The sequence below is a fragment of the Nicotiana tabacum genome, chromosome 5, assembly GCF_000715075.1.
Source record: "Nicotiana tabacum cultivar K326 chromosome 5, ASM71507v2, whole genome shotgun sequence".
Taxonomy (NCBI): domain Eukaryota; kingdom Viridiplantae; phylum Streptophyta; class Magnoliopsida; order Solanales; family Solanaceae; genus Nicotiana; species Nicotiana tabacum.
In genome coordinates, this window is record NC_134084.1 from 27,612,480 (window position 1) to 27,631,677 (window position 19,198).

Genomic DNA, 19,198 nt, shown 5'->3' on the forward strand with positions numbered 1-19,198 from the left:
ATGTTATAATTAATAATATATGTATTATATAACACAATATATATTTCGGTACGAAATCGACATTTTATTTTTAAATACCGAATACCATATTTAATACCAATTTTTTAAAAGAACTTAAACCAAAACTACTTTCCTTTCCTTCAGGCTTAAGGAAGATTTTGGCATTCTATGTTATATCCAGAGACATAATAAAATTACCTCTTATACTAGAATCTAGCTTACTCTCTCTCTCCCTCTTTTCTCTCTACACACACTATATTATCAAAGACACATGTAAAACTGGTATAAACTTACTCGTATCGAATATTTATATCAAATCAACTAATTTATCTTTAGCACTTAAAAATTAAAGTGTAATATATATATCACTTAATCATAAATAAGTTATAAATAAATATATGAAAGATACATATTTTGGTTTGATATGAACACCCTGTGGGTATTTACCCGTCAACTATGGTAACAAAAAGTAGCCAACTAAAGAATAAAGCTAGATCAGTTTAGCATCTCTTCGAAGTAATTTCATGGATGTTCACTCACTCAATTTTTACTTTACTGTACCATAATCACTAAACTTTTTTTTTTTTTTGGTAACCGAAAAGTCTCAACTTTTCCTACGCATCTTAAAAAATCATTAGACCATTTTTTAAACCAAAAAAGTTACTCAACTTTGCCTAAAACAACAACAACCCAGTAAGATCCTACAAGTGGGGTCTAGGGAGGATAGTATACGCAGACCTTACCTCTACCCTGAGGGCGTAGAAAGGTTGTTTCCGATAGACCCTCGGCTCCCTTTATCCTTTTATCTCCTCCCAGTACCTTCCTACTACACTTGGATAAAGTTTGAGTGAGTAGTGACCCTTTGGTTACAAAAAAAATAGCTTAGAGACTTTCGTGATACTAAGGTAAAATTGGAAGACTTTCTCACTACAAAAATAGTATAGTGACAATAGTACAATAAAGTGAAAGTTGAGCGCCCATCCATAAAATTAATCCGACATTTTCAAAATAAGGACATTACATGCAGACTTAATATACTTTTGCACATCCAGATAAAGACCATCAAACAATTGCTCAAATAGCGAGCTCTTCAAATAATTCAAGCATAAAATATGCAATATACCTCTTTCTGTAATCCCATTATGAGACAATCAACAAAACAAGCAATGTGGATAATCTGTATGCTGGTCCATAGGCAGGCAGGCAGAATGCAGATACCAGAAGGTCTCAGACAACAAGATTTTCTTGAATTTCCAGTTCCAATTCATTAGGTTGGAAATCAACTTTGACATGTTTATACATAAGAATTAAGATAACAAGTACTCAGCAAACAGACAACTTTATTTGCATTTCTCAGTATGCAAGAACTCAAATATAAGTAGTTAGGTTGTGCCTGATTCAAGCTTGTCATAGATAATGATTTTAACGGGCACCAAATAGTTGATCGTACATAAGTTCAGACATCTGGAGTACTGTGATGATACTTTTTTTATGATGGCGTATGGGCAAGCAATTCGAATGATATGAAATGTATAGTGTAGAACAAGAAGACGGGGCCTACTGCTATCTATGAAAACTACCTCTACTTTCAATATCTTATGAAGAGCCATATAAGTTGCGGCCACAGCGGTCACAGACACTAGAGGTAGCATGGGAAACTGTTGCTGGCTTCTCTTTCTGCATCTTCGGTAGATCAAGTTCAAAAACATCATGCAGGGCCTTAGAGCCTTCTTGGAGCTCCTCCAAACTGTGAATACAACAATAAGACATTTGAATGACATATATATCGGGTTTTAGGAATATTACTTTATACATAAGACTCCAACTCAGACACACTTGATTCAGATAAAACTAGGAACTTAGACTCGCATCTTTGACACATGAAGATGCACAGAAACTTCTAAATTTTGCATCTGTAAAGATGCACTAGTCTATTTTACTTTTTCCGCTTTTGGGGTTGTGCTTAGGGTAAGTAAAGTTGAGCTTTTCATGTCCAAATATATATATACCAAACATGCTACAGAGGGGCTTCACTACCCTGTTTTTCATATATTATAATATAGTCAGACTCCCACGTTACACATTATAAAAAAGATGACCAGCTATTTCAAGAGATGTAGCGATTGAATGAGAAGTAAATCAATGGTGATAAAGAAATGGAGTTTGGACCTTACTCAACCCCAAAAGCTAGTTTATGAGGTGAGGATTGCCCAAGCCATATAAAGAGACCAAGTCCCCGATCCCTTAGCAGATGCGGGAGACTCAACAAATGGCTTAGATTGAAATGGCAAAGAAGCGATGAGGTTAAATTTGTTGTTCCTCGCCCACCGTTAAATATCGCGAGGCCGAGACAAACCAAATGGAGAGAAGAAAATAAAAAGAGATAGAGAAAGAGGCATGTATATCACATGCTAGTGTGAAAGTTGAGAGTTTCATAAATAAGTTCCATCAACACTGAATGAAAAGAAAGGTTAACAAGTGCCAAATGGATGATAATAATTTTCAGATGGGGAGTTCTCCCAGTGATTTACTTTTCAAAAAAGGATGATACAGCTAAGCTCATAACCTAAACTTGATAGACGCCTGAATTTGTATTTATGTAGTAGATACTCCAAGATCATTCTGGGTCCTTCACTTAGAAAGGCATCTAAAACATTTTTATAGAATAAAATCTTCTAATAACAGTATCGATATGATAGTCCACATGAAACTACCACCTAACGGAGAATAGGACAAAGACTACGGCAGTGAGATACAGGGTGTGGGTTGTATGAGATGATTTTTTTGGGAAAGGAATTGCAGAAACTTTCTGAATTTATAATTTAAGTTCTTATTTCAAGTTTTACCACTGATGCAAAATTAACAATTTTACAGTATTTTCAATTGAAAAGCAGCAAAAAATCATTATCCTGGAAAAGAAGGAAAAAGAGAGGTAAATTAACATCTCCTATGATACAAGTGCAGATAGGCAAAGTTTAATCGTATTAGTGACACTTCAGTAAATAACAAAGCGACATGGTCCTAAGAATTTAAAATGCTACTTCCAGCTTACATGAAGATTCGTATATTAAAGTTTTCGAAGGCTATGAATTTTCACTTTTGGGAGCCAATAGCACAATGTTCTACAAACACATATTATACCGCAAGGACATTAGTTAGAGTTAGGACTAATTCAATATAACGTAGCAAGCTGCAACTCAGTGAAATTGAGGAAGAAATTTCCATCTTCTCCTCAAAAGAATACACGTAAAAATTTCTTTCAATAAGTAACAAAAAGGAATGGTTAGGGACACTATAGAAGATGAGTTGAAGTGGGAATGTTGGAGGTGAACAAAAATTGTCTACATATTATAACAGGAAATGTTCTCCTATAAAATAAAAAAGAAAGAGGAATATACTGCTGATAATTCTTTTTTGGATTGTTTATACTGCTGATCACTAGCTGGGTTCATAGCTTTCTCACAAGAACTGGTACCCAAATCCCAAAAATAGGGGGGGGGGGGAGGGAATGCGCAACTATGAAGTTTTGAAAAAAGGGCATACCTCATGGACAGCGGGGGCGTCAAGCGTATTATAGAATCATGAGTTGGCTTAGCAAGAATTCCTCTCTCCTTCAGTTTCATACATATGTCATAAGCTGTCACAGGTAACAAAGCCTTACTATTAAGCTCCACAGCATTGAATAGGCCTTTCCCTCGAACTTCTTTTATGAAATTAGGAAACTGCCCCTGAACCTTCATCAACTGATGTCTAAGTTGCTCTCCCATCTGAGCAGATCTATTATTAAAGAAACCATTAGTACAGATTGTGATTTTCAAAAGCTGCTGATTACCAAGAAATATAAATGCAGGATCAATCAGGTGATTAATACAAAAAAGATTTATGACATGACCACAAAACTACTACTCCCTTCGTCCCAATTTATGTGGCACTGTTTGACTAGGCACAAAGTTTATGAGAAAAAGGAAGACTTTTGAAATTTGTGGTCCAAAAAAAACCTTAGATATTTGTGTGGCTATAAATCATCTCATTAAGGATAAAATGAAAATTTTGAAGTTAAATTGTTTCTAAATATAAAAAGGTGAAATTCTTTTCGGGACAGACTAAAAAGGAAAGTGTGCCACATAAATTGGGACGGAGGAGTATCATGTAGCCAGCGTAATTCATTTGCTTTCCTGCCCAATTATGAGCAGAGGAATTACTCCTAGGATGAAGAGCATTTTCATGCTAAACATCGTAAAGTTTGATGTGATTTCTGAAACATTCCCTAATCTCCCCCACAACACCCAACCCATGGGCCAGAGACAGATCCAGGGTACTATATAAGCAACAAAACATCTGGTGTTGAGGGAAGGAATAGATACCTCTCTGCAAGTCCTTCGTCTCTTATCACGTCTAAAGATGCAATTGCAACTGCACTAGCCAAAGGATTCCCCCCAAAGGTGCTGATGTGATTGAAAAGGAAAAAAAGACATGTATCATGAAACAGAAACAAATTAATGTAAAGAATTATTGATCTATGATAGTGGTATATAGCAAGTTCAAAGCCAGCTATAAGCCCAATTCAAATCCATTTAAAATCGTAAGGGTAAACCTCATACAGAGCAGGAGATAAAATGTAATATACATTTTTCTTCAAATACATTTACTGAAACAGAAGAACCGGAAGACAACATGGTTTTAGAATAAAGCCACACATTTCACCTTAAAATCAGAGCATTGGAAGATTAAAGCCGGTCGTCCACACTGCTGGATGGTGGTTTGACTAGCAACGATTACTACTAAAAGTGTATAACTATATAGGGAAGTAACTGGACTCCATCATTTTATTATTTTTTTGAGCAATACGCAAGGCATCACTGAAATCAAAAACGTAGAATTGCACAAGTCAAATGAACTCGAGAGAGTTAGGCGGAAACCATAACTTGCTCTTTTAATCTGAAATCAACTGCAAGTCAAAACAAAACAAAAAACAGTTATGAGAACTTCTCATATATCAATTTGCAACCTTCCATGCTCTCCGGCCTGAATACAAAGCATAACATCTTTATCTGCAAGTACAGCACTCACAGGCAAGACTCCACCACCTAATGCTTTTCCCAATATCTGCACAGCACGTTTTCAAAATTTAGGAGCATGACCACAATTCCACAAAGACTCAAGCTAGTAGCATACGTTCAAAACAAATTTCAATCGTCCTCTTATAAAAACTATGAGTTCCTTACAACAACATCTGGACGAACTTCTTCCCAATCACAAGCCAGCAATCTACCAGAGCGTGCCAAGCCACTTTGTATTTCATCAGCAATCATCAAAATATTATACTTTGAGCAAAGATCTCTAACAGCCTTCAGGTAACCTTCTGGCGGAATTATAACCTGGAGAGGAAGAAAAATATCAGATATGGTACAGAATAAGCACAGATCCTTTTCCATTGGGTCAAGTGACAATAAACATATAGTAACAAGACTTCATTATCTTCCTGCCGGAGTGCCCTTTCCAGGTGGCATGAACAAAACATTAAGCAAATAAAAGGCAATGGAAAAGATTGAAAATGCCAACACCGATTTCAGGCTGAGGTTAGGTAGAGCCCTCTCCAAGCAAATATTTGTAAATTTGTTGTTATGACATATTAGATATGATCATAGACACTAAATATTTCTAAATGGTCACACTGGTTGAAGAATACACATACCCCAGCCTCTCCTTGAATTGGTTCAAACAAAAAGCCAGCGATCTGATCTCCTTTCTCTGAAACCATAATAGTGAAAAACAATGAGCTTCAACAACTATGTTTGCAATTAGGAAGTATGTATTTTACCACCATTATTTTGCCAGGATAGATTCGTCACCTTTACAGACACGACCTTTACATACCTTTAAATAATTTTTCAAGGGCAACAACGTCTCCAAAATCAACTTTAAGTTGCCCAGGTAATAGGGGCCAAAAACCATGAGTAGCTTCATTGTCACAACTCATGGAGATCGCAGCCAATGTCCGACCATGGAAGCAGCCACAACATGAGACAATGATAGCCTGCAAATGACAAATTTAAACATTATATACTGAAAAGTTTCGACAGTCTTCCGGGCCAATCTTAATAAAAAGGACATGGCATTTATGGAGTCATTATGAAACTTTAAGGTGAAGTTCAACTATAGGAAAAATACAATTGACTTGAATTTGAAAGTAGGAATACACCACAAAACTGGCTGCAGCAGGTTCTGGATTCAACTTTCATAAAATTTGTATAACAACCACAAACTTTTGTAAAACTTTGGATAACTTAAATAGGGAAAAAACAGCAAAAGTAAAAAAATCTTCCAACTTTCTGAATTCACGCAATACGTTGACAAAGTTGCTCAAAAATGTTCCCACAAGTAAGAGAAAAAAAATTCAGAAGTTAATTCTGGAATCTTCAGTCCCCAATTCTAAAGAATCTTCATTAAGCGCAATCAAGATTGGCAAGTCATGTCAGAACATAGCAGAGGAAATGACTGAAATGATAGAGAGAGCGGTGAACATAACTCCCCCCCCCCCCAAAAAAAACACCCTTGTTTTTGCACTTTAACCAGAATAAAAAAAAAAAAAAGATTGATGATGATAGTTCTTGTTAGACGGTTTCCACAAGGGTAATTTTTAAAACTATGGCAACAAAAGAAATGAACTTGCTATCGCACCCAAGGGTGGGGCCTAGTGGTTAATGAAGTGGGAGGAGAACTATGAGGTGTCAGGTTCAAATCCTAGCGGAGGCAAACAACACTAGATGATATTATCCCATTTGTCTGATCTTGGTGGGTAAACTTATACTGTACTTATGCTGATGGGAGGTAACAGGTACCTGATGAAATAGTCGAGGTGCACACAAGTTGGTCCTGACACCACCGTCATTAAAAAAACAAAAGAAGAAGTGAACTTGTCACCATGCATCAAAAGCAATGTTGGCCATTCAGTTTAGACCTTGTAAAGTCTGTCTTATTGTCTCCATCTTCCCCAAGTTGTGGGAAAGAATGCTTCATTCAACTAATATAACAACTATTAAATTGCACATATTGTCTCATTTGAAGGCTTAAATTGTTAAAGATGGAACATTTTTATTTCTTTATTGTAGGTGTGCAACACGTCTCCTCATGTGTCATCCCGATTTCTTCTCTTAGGTTAAGCACGTGGAAATTTTTTATGACAGGTGGTGGCTAGACTGAAACCCGGAACCCTTTGTCTGCTTGAACTATGTGAATCGCCTCATCTAAAAATTAAGTTGTTAGAAGATGGACATTTTATTCATTCTTCATGTCTGCAACTATGGATTATCGCCTTGTCTATTAGCTCTTAGGCAAGTTTTGCTGTTCTTCATTAGCTCTCTTTCAATCATTTCTGGGGGCATAAAGCAAGACTTTTAACTCCTAGTCCACTCACCACCCTAAGTTATAAGTCCCTCAAGATTGTTTGTATTCAGCTGGAGACTGCCTGTTCATCTCATGCCATCTCCTTACCAACCCTTCACGTCTCATCTCGTTTGAAATAAATAACCAGGTCTCAGCAAATCAAGTAGTTGAAGTCAATCTAGAATGTTGGAGATAGAAAAGTCATACGAGAAAAGAATTTGACCACAGTGTTGACAATGTAAGATATCTTGGGACTATATTCAAGCAAGAGATTAACCCAGAACAAAGTTTCGCAAAGACATACATACACATAATCTACCTATGGTAAGCTCGATTTTTTTTCCATTTTTTGATAACCGAGAAATTTCGGCCAATGGCGCACAATTCGAAACTTGGTGGATTGTGCGCCAGCATTAAGCCTCTTTATTGTTGAAAAGAACACCTTAATTTACTCTTTTTCTGTTCCCACCACCACCCCCACCACCCTTTTGGGGAGGGGGGAACTTATAAAAAAGGGGTATTGGCCAGAAGAATGACATTTTTACTCCTTTCAAACATTAATTTACTCTCATCCAGATGAGGAAATTGCTTTTCATATACATATTCTAAAAGATCTATCTATTACTTAATTATCTGTGACCCAAGTAATTATGCAAACTGTTGCAGAGCTGCTAAAGTTTGACTTTGTGACAAAAAACAAATGCATGAAGTATCAACAAGAAGGTATATTTTCTTTACCTCGTTTTTCGGTATTCTTTTGTTCATGTAACCCCATTTCTTTGCCAGCTTAAGAGCTGTTTCTACTCCTTCTGCACCAGTGTTCATTGGTAGCACCATATCATATCCAAACATGTTGGTTATATATTCTGCAAATACTGGAAACTTATCATTATAGAAGGCACGAGAACTAAGAGTGAGCGTTTGAGCCTGTTCTGCTAATGCTTTCATGATCTTTGGATGACAGTGTCCCTGAAAATAAAATTAAATTTAGTTCAGTCTGAAAATCTTGCATAGTACTTCTCTATTCTTTAATGTGACAACTGATTTTGGGACGTCTCAAAAATATTTGATATGCTTATCAGAACAAATCCATTTATTAGTTCAGAATTAAACCATTGTGCAATGTAAACCTTATGAAAGTAACATTTCGATACTATTTTCTTCTACTATAAAAAATATTAAATTAAGTCAAGTCGAATTCTCAACCAATGTACTTAAGTGGTGTGGAGGACAAGAGCATCACTAAGAAAGTAGGGAATGGCCTGACACCTACTATTGCACTGTGATACAGCAATGGAGATGTGGAACATGCCGTGGCATTATTTGGAATGCAACAAGTGGTGCCTAGAGAAGTCCATCGACCATCAATGCCTATCCATGCGGAGGGGCCCTAGAGCCCCAAACATAATCAGGGAAATGTGGTACACTAGCCTCGTTTGCATAATATGAAACGTAGAAAGAGATATACATGAGGTGTCTTGAAGCTAAGCTGCTCGGACTTGGGTGTGAGTGTCCCATACGGGTGCGGATCTAGAGATCGGATCCTTCGTGACCTAAATTTTAAGATTTGGCGGCATGGATATGGGTGTAGGGATTCGGCAAAAAATAATTTAAATATCTAAAAATAGAGTTATAAAAATATGTCTAAATTATGAGATATTATGCGGAAAACTTACAATGTATTCCGAGAAGGAAAATATCGATCAAGAGGAGAATCTGAGAAGGAGATAAAAGGACAAGGGCTGATATAGAAATTTCTATATACAAGGTATTTCATTTTCTTCAATTTCACCCTAGCTTTTGTTTTGATTTCATAAATCATCGTATTTGTCCCGAATTTCTCTATTGATTTTGGTCAAGTACCCTAAATGAGTTGATCAGATCTGGTACAGATCCCACGTCGTGTTGACACGGGTGCGGCACCAAAAGTGAAGAGTCCGAGCAACTTAGTCTTGAAGGACAAGCTAGAGCTATGTACAAGGTAAAGTACAGTTTCTTTTAGGACTTTATTATTTGGTGCATATGGAAAAGTATGAATTTTGCGCACACTCAAGAAATTTTGGAAGCTCTGCAGACTTAATATTTGAAAGTCTTACATTCAGCAACCCAACAAATATTTGAATAAAATATTTGACAAATATATAATTAATTTGTTAGAGAAAAGGATACAGGTGTTAATAACAATAAAATAAACCAGCTAAAGTGAATCCATGTCAGCGACTACTTTACGAAGTTTCTTTTACTTTTACCATATATATTTAGTAAGACAAGCTGGCTGATTATCTCTGTGCCACTACATTATGTCAGATATATCAGACGGAGGAAATAATTGGGTAATATGAACATAACAAAGTGGATAAAGTAAAACCAAGTGGGAAGAAAGGTGACAACACCTCGCTTCAATTCTTCAACTGACGAAGAGGATCTATGGGGTTGGGAAAGCGTGTGCCAGAAGCCCAATCAAAGAATAGTACAACGTTGATTCTACAACTTTTAGGAAACACTTGATAACAGATACCAATTTGTCCAATATTTCTCTTTTTACCTGATTGACAGCACAATAAGCTGAGAGGAAATCAAGATACTTTTTCCCTTCAGGATCCCAGATGGATGAACCCTTAGCTCTAGAAAAGACGATAGGAATCGGATGGTAACTGCAATTCAGTCAGAAAATCAGTATTTCAACGCCATGCCACCCACATAAATTGTAATTTGTTCATTAAATAACACAAGAATTAACATGCTTTGGGCTGAGACATTAGCACTCACAAAAAGTAAAATCTTCAAATATTAGCAACAATCTGTTAACCTAGTGTTACTTCCAATTACCGTTAGTAGCAATGTTGAAGTGCAACTCCTAAGATTATTTTTTCCTTGTCCAAAATGAATGCTCTGAATTTACTAAAAAGAGTGAAAAAAGAATCTACAACAAATTATATGCGAAAAAAACAAACATCTGTACCCGCCTACATTAGTGCACATCAATGAGTAAACCAAAGTTTAATGGTCCAGCCCACATGACTCCTGGGTCCAAACATAAAGTAGAGACTTTCTGTAATTCAACTTTTTACTCCTGGGATGGAAAAGCCATTGCTAAAAGCAGCAAGAAATCGGGGATATAATCACTCAATAAGAGCAGACAGTTAATAAACACCGTTTTCCAGCTGAAAGCACGAGCAGGTGACCACAAAGTTATTGCATCTTACAAATAATAGTAAAAAAAGTTATTGCATCTTATTTGTTTGCTTTTCACTGCCACAAATAGCCTCCTATAAGAGATCTCGTTGAAAGTAATATCGCCGGCAATATGACCACATACATCATCAAAACAAACCATTTATATTTTATCTTGTAAACCCACCTGTGTTCTCATTTCCCTGTCACTGATTAGAGGGTTGGTGTGATCACTACAAATCTTTCTCATCTCCCAGTTTTAAAATCCAAGCCATAAATTTTGCGAAAACTCACAATTCAACAAGGCTCTAAACTTCGCAAAATTAAGAACTCACTTCAAGCTACACTGTTGTTCTTCATTCTTCTTTTCTACAAGTAGCCAACTTCTAATGATGCCATATCACGGCATGGTGGTAAATAGGGGCGGATTTAGGGGGCGGAAGGGAGTTCACCCGAACCTCCTTCGCCGAAAAATTATACTGTATATATAAGGCAAGGCAAAATCTATTTTTTACCTCTATATATTAAGTTTTGAACCCCCTTAACACAACCCAAAAGTGTAGTTTAGTGGTCAAGGGGGTTCAAAATCTTCATAAGGTCATAGGTTCAATTCCCACTAGCTACAAAAAAAAAATTTGAACCCCCTTCGTGGAAATCCTGCCTCCGCACTGATGGTAAATATTGAAGAGCGCAAAAGCACTCTATGATACCTGACTTTGACTTTTTGTCAAGGTGGCAAACTCCTCATCTGTCATTTTTTCCAGCTTTTTTGCCTTCTGCAAGGCAATATTCAGGCCATCCTAGATCAGAATAGCCTGCATATTGAGTTGCCATGTGTTGACACTATCATTACAATCGAATTCATCAACATATGCCTTTGTTATTGTCAACGTGACACTAGGACATAACTCGGATTAACTTGACTCTAATACCAATATGTTAGGGTCGGGAGTATGGATAGTGCTGAATTAGACAAAGTAAGCCAATAATAACGATAACTAAAGCAAATAAAAAAAACTTGCGTTGTTTGGTCATTAAAACTTATGTCCACTAGGGAGAAGCAATTGCATTATATCGTCAAGTATAAAAACATGTTATAAAATTAGATATAATACTCTAATATGAAAGAATAGCCTCACGCGAAACACTCACACAGAGGATCAGACTCGTGTTTCTCAGCACTTACTCTCCCACAAAATACTCTCTATTTTGATACAAGAAAAAAACACTAGAAATGTTTCTTAATGTCTAATAATCCCTCTAAAGTGAAATAATTGGTTATATATTTCAAAAGGTTATAAAGTTGCTTGGCAAATATTTGGCCAACAATTCTCAAATTGTTTGGCCAAATATTGGCACACAATGTTTCATGTTGAAAGACCAAAAATAGATCACGTAACAAATCACCACCTTGGCCTAGTTTTGACTAATAAAACAAATTTGCTCCTCCATAAAAGCCCCAATGAGCCAAATCATTTTTCGTAAATATCCATCAAATTCAGGAAAGGTTGAATTTGACAACTGTAGAGGCTTTGTAAAGCTTAAACACATAGTATTGATTTTCTAAAGAAAGATTTCTCCTTCAACAATGGTTTCTAAATGAAGTGGTGCTTTGCATAATGTGCTTTGTCCACTCATGATGCATTTGATCTTTAGTCAGGTGGATGACACTTTGACTATCACCAAAAACCGGTAATACCACCTTGGTGAAGACTAAGTTGGCAAAGAGTCTGAAGAGATCATAAGGCTTCTTTGATTACCTCGACAATGATCATATATTCTACTCCATCAATAAATAAAGCCACTACATGTTGTAATGTCGCTTTCCAACTAATAGCACAACCACATGTACATAGCATGTAAGAAATCTTTTTGTCATGATCAACTGCATAATCTGAATTTACAAAAACAACCAAACTATAGGTATTTCGTCCAAACTCCAAACATACATTTGAAGTTCCTCAAAGTATATGAGAATCCATTTACCGGCTTACCAACTCACTGCTTGACGAAAGTCCAGACATGTACACCATCACATATATAATAATCTCGACTACATTAGAATAAGGTAAATGTGTTAGATACCTCTTGTTGGCCTTCTCTTATACCAATTTGTTACGTGGCCTTTTGTTGGTCTTTCAACATGAAGCATTATTAGTCAATATTTTGGCCAAACAATTTGAAAATTGTTGGTCAAATATTAACCAAGCAATTTTCTAACACTTTGTTATACATAGTCAATCATTTCTCACTTTAGAGGTACCCTTCAGAAATTGAGAAACAATTCTAGTGTGTTTTCTATTGTATCAAAATAAAGAGTATTTTTTAGAATTAAGCAAACACTTGTATGAACCTCTTTGTAAGTGAATGAGTGTCTTTTTTGAGATTATTCGTTGGGGTTTTTTGGGATTAATTAAAGTAGTATATCTAATTGTGTATTCTCTTTTGCATACTTGATATAGTGGAATTGCTCCTCTAGGCCCATGATGAGTTCTTATTTGTCGAACCACATAAATTTTGTGCCTCCTTTATTTGCCTTAGTTACCGGCATTCTGGACTTGTTTGTCTAATATCGTACTATGCGGACTCTCCACCCTCACGGAAAAATTATATGCAAACATTTGTATCCGTCTAATTAATGCATATTACTGAGTAAATCCAGATTTTAGTGGTTTGGGAGCCACATGAGCTTGGATTTGAATATCGCATCAGATAAAGTACAAACTTCCCATTATTCAACTCCCTTGCAAGGATCCCTTTGACTAACTCTTATCAATGGTGCACTCCTACGACAAAGAAGCCATTGCTAGAAAGCAACAAGAAATTGGTATATAATCACTAACTAAGCACGCAATTAATGGGCGTCCTTCTCTTGTTGAAAGCATGAGTGTTGACCACAAAGTTAATGCATCTTAATTGTTTGCTTTTCACTGCCGCAAACAGCATACTATAAAAACTCTTATTGAAAGTATCAGCACTCAGCAGCAGCATGATCACAGCATCACAACAAAACCACTTATATTTTTCAACCCCTTGATGTTCTTATTTTCATGTCCCTGAATAGAGGGTTGGCAGGATCACTTGAAATCTTTCCCATCTCCTAGTTCAAAAATCCGAGCACTAAATTTCTTGAAATCTCACTATTCAACAAGGCCTCTAAATTCGCACAACTAACGACTAACTTCAAGAAGCATTGCCATTCGTCATTAGGAGTAGCCAACTTCTAATGGTACCAGGAAAGCTTCAGTGGCATGGTGGTCAATGTTGAAGTGCACGGAAGCACTCTAGGATACAGATAACTGATTCTCTGTCCATGTGCACTTAAATGCCTATGTGTTTGACAAATGAGCTATTGATCCACTAGCTCGTATTAGTACTTGTAGTTTTGCAACTTCTAATATATCTATCCACTACAACTAGCGCTTCCATGTCTGAACTAGGGAATACCTACTGGCCATATGCTATGCAGTGTTGGAGCTATATATAGTGAAGGAGATTCAATCGAATGCCCGTCGGAAAATTATGCTGCATATATAGGTAAAAATTATTATGTTATATATAACTTGTTGAATTCCCTTTATATAAAGAACACTTTTAAGGAAGTGTTCTTGGAATCCCCTTGTCAGAATTTCCGGCTCCATTATATTACACTAAACTCACAATGACAGGCCATACAATTGATGCATCAGGAAAGTAAAGTACCACACAGCAATATTCATTTATATAACATTGAACAAACAGCAGATAGACTTGCAAGAAGTAGAAGGGAACAAAAAGGAAAATTAACATATCATAACTCTGGTCCACACCCTGTAATGGATACTTATATAGGGACTAGCTTCTCCTGGAAAAACACCATAATCAACTTTTAACAACCAAAGAAAAATGCTAGTAGATGATGTTAAGCATCCATTCATTTCAATCATCTAAATCATGCTTCAGTTAAGAGTGCCAATCACAAGGCAAACAGAAAAGTACACTCCATTCAATCAAAAAGAGAAAAAACTATAAAAACAATGATATTGAAAAAATAGAAAGAAGCCAAGAGACATAAGACGTCAAATGGAAATGGAAAAAAGAGAAAACAAGAGTGACCCAGATAAGGAAATGGAACATGTAATTAACAAAGATTAAGAAAATTCAAATTAAAAGGAAAAAAACAGTTGAGAAGTGGGAGATAGTAGTTTTACTTGTGAGCACTGCACTCATACTCCAAATCGATGAGATTTTGAGAAGGGGAAGTTGTGGTGCTGCCTTCAGGAAGTGCAGTAAAACTTCTAAAACTTCCTCCTCTCCTGTAAATCCTCCTCAACATACACTGCAAAGGCCTCTTCATCGCCATGTTCAACCTCAATTCGGATTATGAAATTGCCCTTTTTGTCAATCAATTCACACAAGCTCTCAACCCCTTTTTTCCCTCTTTATATGTGGATATTTTTACTACTAAAAGAAAAGAAATACTTTTGATATGATGTACTTTGATTTTCGATCTCTCTCTCTTTTCTAGTTGTGTTTTACAGTTCAATTGATTGCTTTTTCTTTCTGCTTATTATGTTACGTGACGTGTTGTTCTGGTACTGCAGTTTGCGTCTTTATGTGGAAGAAGGTGGCGCCTCAATGCACAATTCCCAAATGGCTCACCATCCCAGTAAAAACTGCAACCCATAACGAGCCACAATACTTATTTACTCTGAAATCAGCTGACCAATTGGAGGGAAATTTCAGCATCAAGTTTGAGTACTGGAACCAAAAATGGGATTCTTCTGGATTCAAAGAACAAAAATATGCATAAAGAAAACATATTGACCAAAATATATATAGTCTTTTTAAGAGATGCTATACCTTAACACCGTGGTCCTAGGGCCCGGGTTTGAGTAAATTTCGGAATTTATGTCCAATTAAGTAGTTTTTCTTGTGGAATTGGTTCCTTGACCTATACTGATTGCATTGTATTGCTATTTGCAGGATTCGGGACGTTTAGAGGCTGATTCGAGGGGCAAGAGCATCGCGAAGTAGAGATTTGATCAGTTTGAGGTAAGTAACGATTGTAAATCTAGTCCTGAGGGTATAAAACCCCAGATTTTGTGTCATGTGATTGTTTTGAGGTAACGCATATGCTAGGTGACGGGCGTGTGAGCGTGCACCATTGGGGATTGTGACTTGGTCTGTTCCGTATCAACTGTAAAGTTGAATATTTTGTTGAAACTACATGTTTCTTGTTTTAGAAAGAATTTTTGTAAATCAGGATGGATGTCATGTTTAGGCCATATGCTAGTGTTATTTGGACCCTCAGAGGTCTTTTATTACTATCCTCTCATTATTTTCAATTGAAAATCTATACTCAGTCATGTTTATACTTATTTACTGCATAACTCAGTCTCTATTACTCTATTTTAATGCATCATATTTGGGCTGAATACCTTGTTTTTGGGGAGCCCGAGAGGCTTGAGAGGTTATGACTGAGTGAGGTCGAGGGCCTGATTTGTGAGGATATTTATGGGATCGGGTTGCACGCCGCAGCATGTTTTACTGATTCATGACTGGGTAAGGCCAAGGACCTGATTTGTGAGGATATTTACGGGATCGGGCTGCACGCCGCAACATGTTTTACTGATTCATGACGGGATCGGGCTGCACGCGCTTGGGCTGAAGGAGCCCCTCCGAAGTCTGCATGCCCCTAGTGAGCGTAGGTACCTATTGATTACGATTGCCCAGTGATGGTGAGGTTTGCCCGAGGGGCTGTATATGAGTGATGGTGAGGTTTGCCCGAGGGGCTGTATATGAGTGATGATTACCCGAGGGGTTGTATACAAGTGATGTTTGCCCGAGGGGTTGTTTATGATTTCATCATTTTTGCTCACATTTGCAATGAACCTTTGTTCGAAAACTGTTGAAAGATGTTTTTAAATGATTTTACTGGACTTGGATTTAAACAAGTTTATTTAATTTAAACTCTGATTTTAAAGTGTGCTGTATTTTTACCGAGTTATTCGTGATATGAACTTTACTTGCATTGTTGCTCGTCACTACTTCTCAGTCTTTACTTACTGTTGTTACTTACTGAGTCAGCGTACTCATGTTACTCCCTGCACCTTGTGTGCAGATATGTGGGCTTGGTAGTGGGTGTTGATTATTCAGTTGCAGATCCATCGGAGTTAGCAAGGTAGTTGTCTGGAAATCGTAGCCCTACTTTCCTCCCTCTTTATCTTTCCTTAGTTGTATTAAGTTATTTCCAGACTATGTTAGTCTTGATATTGTCAGACGATTGTAGTAGATGCTCATGACTAGTGACACCCCGATGTCGGGCTTTTTTTCCGCACTTTTGTTTTGATTTGAACTCTTTTATAAAGGTTTTATATTAAATAGCTTTGGAATTATTTTTGAAATGAAAATATCGATTTGTTTTGATAATGTCTCGGCTTGCCTAGTACCACGATAGGCGTCATCATGACAGGGATAGGTTTGGATCGTGACAAGTTGGTATCATAGCCTAGGTTACATAGGTCTCACGAGTCATGGGCGGATTTAGTAGAGTCTTGCGGATCGGTACAGAGACGTCTGTACTTATCTTCGAGAGGCTGCAGAACCCTTAGGAAACTTCACATTCTTGAATTCTTATCGTGCGACATTGATTCAGCTTAAAGTGTAACTCTTTGAATTCCTTTCACGCATTCGTATGCGCACATGAGTGCTTGGTATCAACTGTGCATCGACGGCTTGTGATTCTTTGATTGTAGCTCGAGTGTTGAGGTGTTGATTGTGTGAGCACGTGCTTTTGGATTTATATATGTCCGATAGTGTCCCTATTAGTTGAATTGATGGCCGAATGGCTACGGGATGAGTATGATGTGAGTGTGAGATGTGTTCATGTGATTTGAATGTGACGAGAAGGGTCTGCGTGAGGTGTATAAAGAACTATTTGGTGTTTGATTTCCATATTGATTTGAAGTATAGCCCGAGTTATGGGTATGTGGAAGGATATTTTCATGTTGTTTAGTTGGGGAGTGACGTAGATTTCATATCGTGATATGAGTTCAGACTCAAAAAGATTAAGTGATTACGTAATGTATATGACTGTGGGAGGGTATAAAGAGATATTAGTTTGAGGCGAAGCAGGTGGGTTATTTCCTGTGGGGTGTCCTGAGGGTGTGTGATCCCTATGTTGTTTTGTAGCGAGTCCTCTTTTACCAGTGAATTATATGTGCTGCAGTTTAAGTTTGGATTGCTCGTGAGAGTTGGCTTGACTGTTACGAGGATGAATACGAGTTTTGCAAATGATTTGAGGTATTAGATGGGTTGTGTTGCATGAGCTTATGAAGGATTTAGTTGAATCTCACTATGGCATTATGGCAGTAATAAAGTATGGGCATCACGAGTTATTATGTGTTTTGATCTATGGCTTTGAGCCAAGTGGGAGAGTCTGCTATTGATTAGTTGATTGCACGGTTATGTGTTGTATTGGTTTGAGTTTGAGGTATACTGGTGAATTAGTTATGGCTTACAGAGATTGAGATCGAGGATGACTTGAGTAAAGGAAATTTTGGATAAGGGTTGTGTTGTGCTTTATGGGTATATGAGAAACATTGGATGATTTAGTTGTTGTTTGTAAAGGATGTAACATGTATGGAGTAGGAAATCGCTCGGCGGCTTAGAATAATAGGTTACATCCTTAGGTGTTGCTGTACTAAGGGGACATAGGTTTTTCATTTGATCATTTGATTGAGACCTAAGTAGAGTGGATGACTCTCAAGAATGATTCTAATGGATTCAAGATTTATATGTAACAATTGGGATCTTCAGGATGTGTAATTGGCTAGAAACTGAGGTTTACATTGGATGGTGTCAAGACTTGTGGCATTTCTATATCATTGTGAATTTTACATATCAGTATCATGAAGGTGAAAGTAATGGCTTTAGATTCAAAGGAAGTCTCTCCAAGGTAAGTATTTTGAATGTGGTGCTTTTGGGGATATTTAAGAGAGTATTTAGCGGCTTATGAGCCTTAAGGCGATGTGGTTTTATACTTGGGTCTCGTGTGGTGAGTCTGAGTTGAGGATTGTGGTATTATGGCGAGGAAAGGTATCACTTTGAAGGTAATTTAGAAGGAACTCGGATAAATAGGACAGCTTGGTAGTAGGTTGGATCGGCATGGTAAGGGATATGATTAATTATTTGGGTGTTTATGAGGTAATGAGTTTCTACAGGTGTTACGCGGCAATGCTCTTGGATTTTTGGTGACCTGCGTAGCTTGGTTGAGTTAGAAGGACTCAGTCTCGATGGTTTGATTTTGTGAAAATGGGATTCAGGGAGTTCTTGATGATTTCTACCATGGTTAGATATGTATATTTTCTGCTGGCGTTAGGAGCATGTGATGTATAGTGATTTTCTCCTAGATGGGATCAAATGGAAAGTCCTTGGCTAGTTGAGTACGCAGTTGCTTGTGACTCGGAGTGGATTACGAAGTTCTCATATTTATCATAGGATGGCATGGTATATGCAGTATGTTATGTAGGATTGAGATTTGCTTGTGTAAGGTGTTGATACCCATTTTTTTCCTATAAATTTTTTATATGCATAAATAACTTCAAAATAGCATATATATGCATATATAAGCACACACAAGGTTTTTATAAATTTT

The 19,198-nt window shown here is 37.0% G+C and overlaps 1 protein-coding gene across 1 annotated transcript; it reads right to left on the reverse strand.

The window, feature by feature from the left end:
• Positions 1 to 1,320: 1,320 nt before the first annotated feature.
• Positions 1,321 to 15,350, reverse strand: LOC107780320 (ornithine aminotransferase, mitochondrial). The gene is made up of 10 exons (XM_016600848.2): positions 14,751 to 15,350; positions 9,932 to 10,040; positions 8,125 to 8,355; positions 5,878 to 6,037; positions 5,696 to 5,751; positions 5,226 to 5,378; positions 5,009 to 5,106; positions 4,365 to 4,445; positions 3,544 to 3,777; positions 1,321 to 1,747 (listed from the first exon to the last, which is right to left on the reverse strand). The coding sequence occupies exons 1-10, from the start codon at positions 14,900 to 14,902 to the stop codon at positions 1,597 to 1,599; spliced, it is 1,425 nt and encodes a 474-aa protein (XP_016456334.1). The 5' UTR covers positions 14,903 to 15,350; the 3' UTR covers positions 1,321 to 1,596.
• Between the last annotated feature and the right edge of the window lie 3,848 nt (positions 15,351 to 19,198).

What these genes read in the sequence shown, in the direction of transcription:
- LOC107780320 (XM_016600848.2), bottom strand. Translation starts at nt 14,902, where the DNA reads ATGGCGATGAAGAGGCCTTTGCAGTGTATGTTGAGGAGGATTTACAGG. An exon ending in AAGTTCGTCCAGATGTTGTT is followed by an intron (nt 5,107 to 5,225) that starts GTAAGGAACTCA and finishes CGTGCTGTGCAG; the next exon opens with ATATTGGGAAAAGCATTAGG. An exon ending in CAGGCCGGAGAGCATGGAAG is followed by an intron (nt 4,446 to 5,008) that starts GTTGCAAATTGA and finishes CAATCACATCAG; the next exon opens with CACCTTTGGGGGGAATCCTT.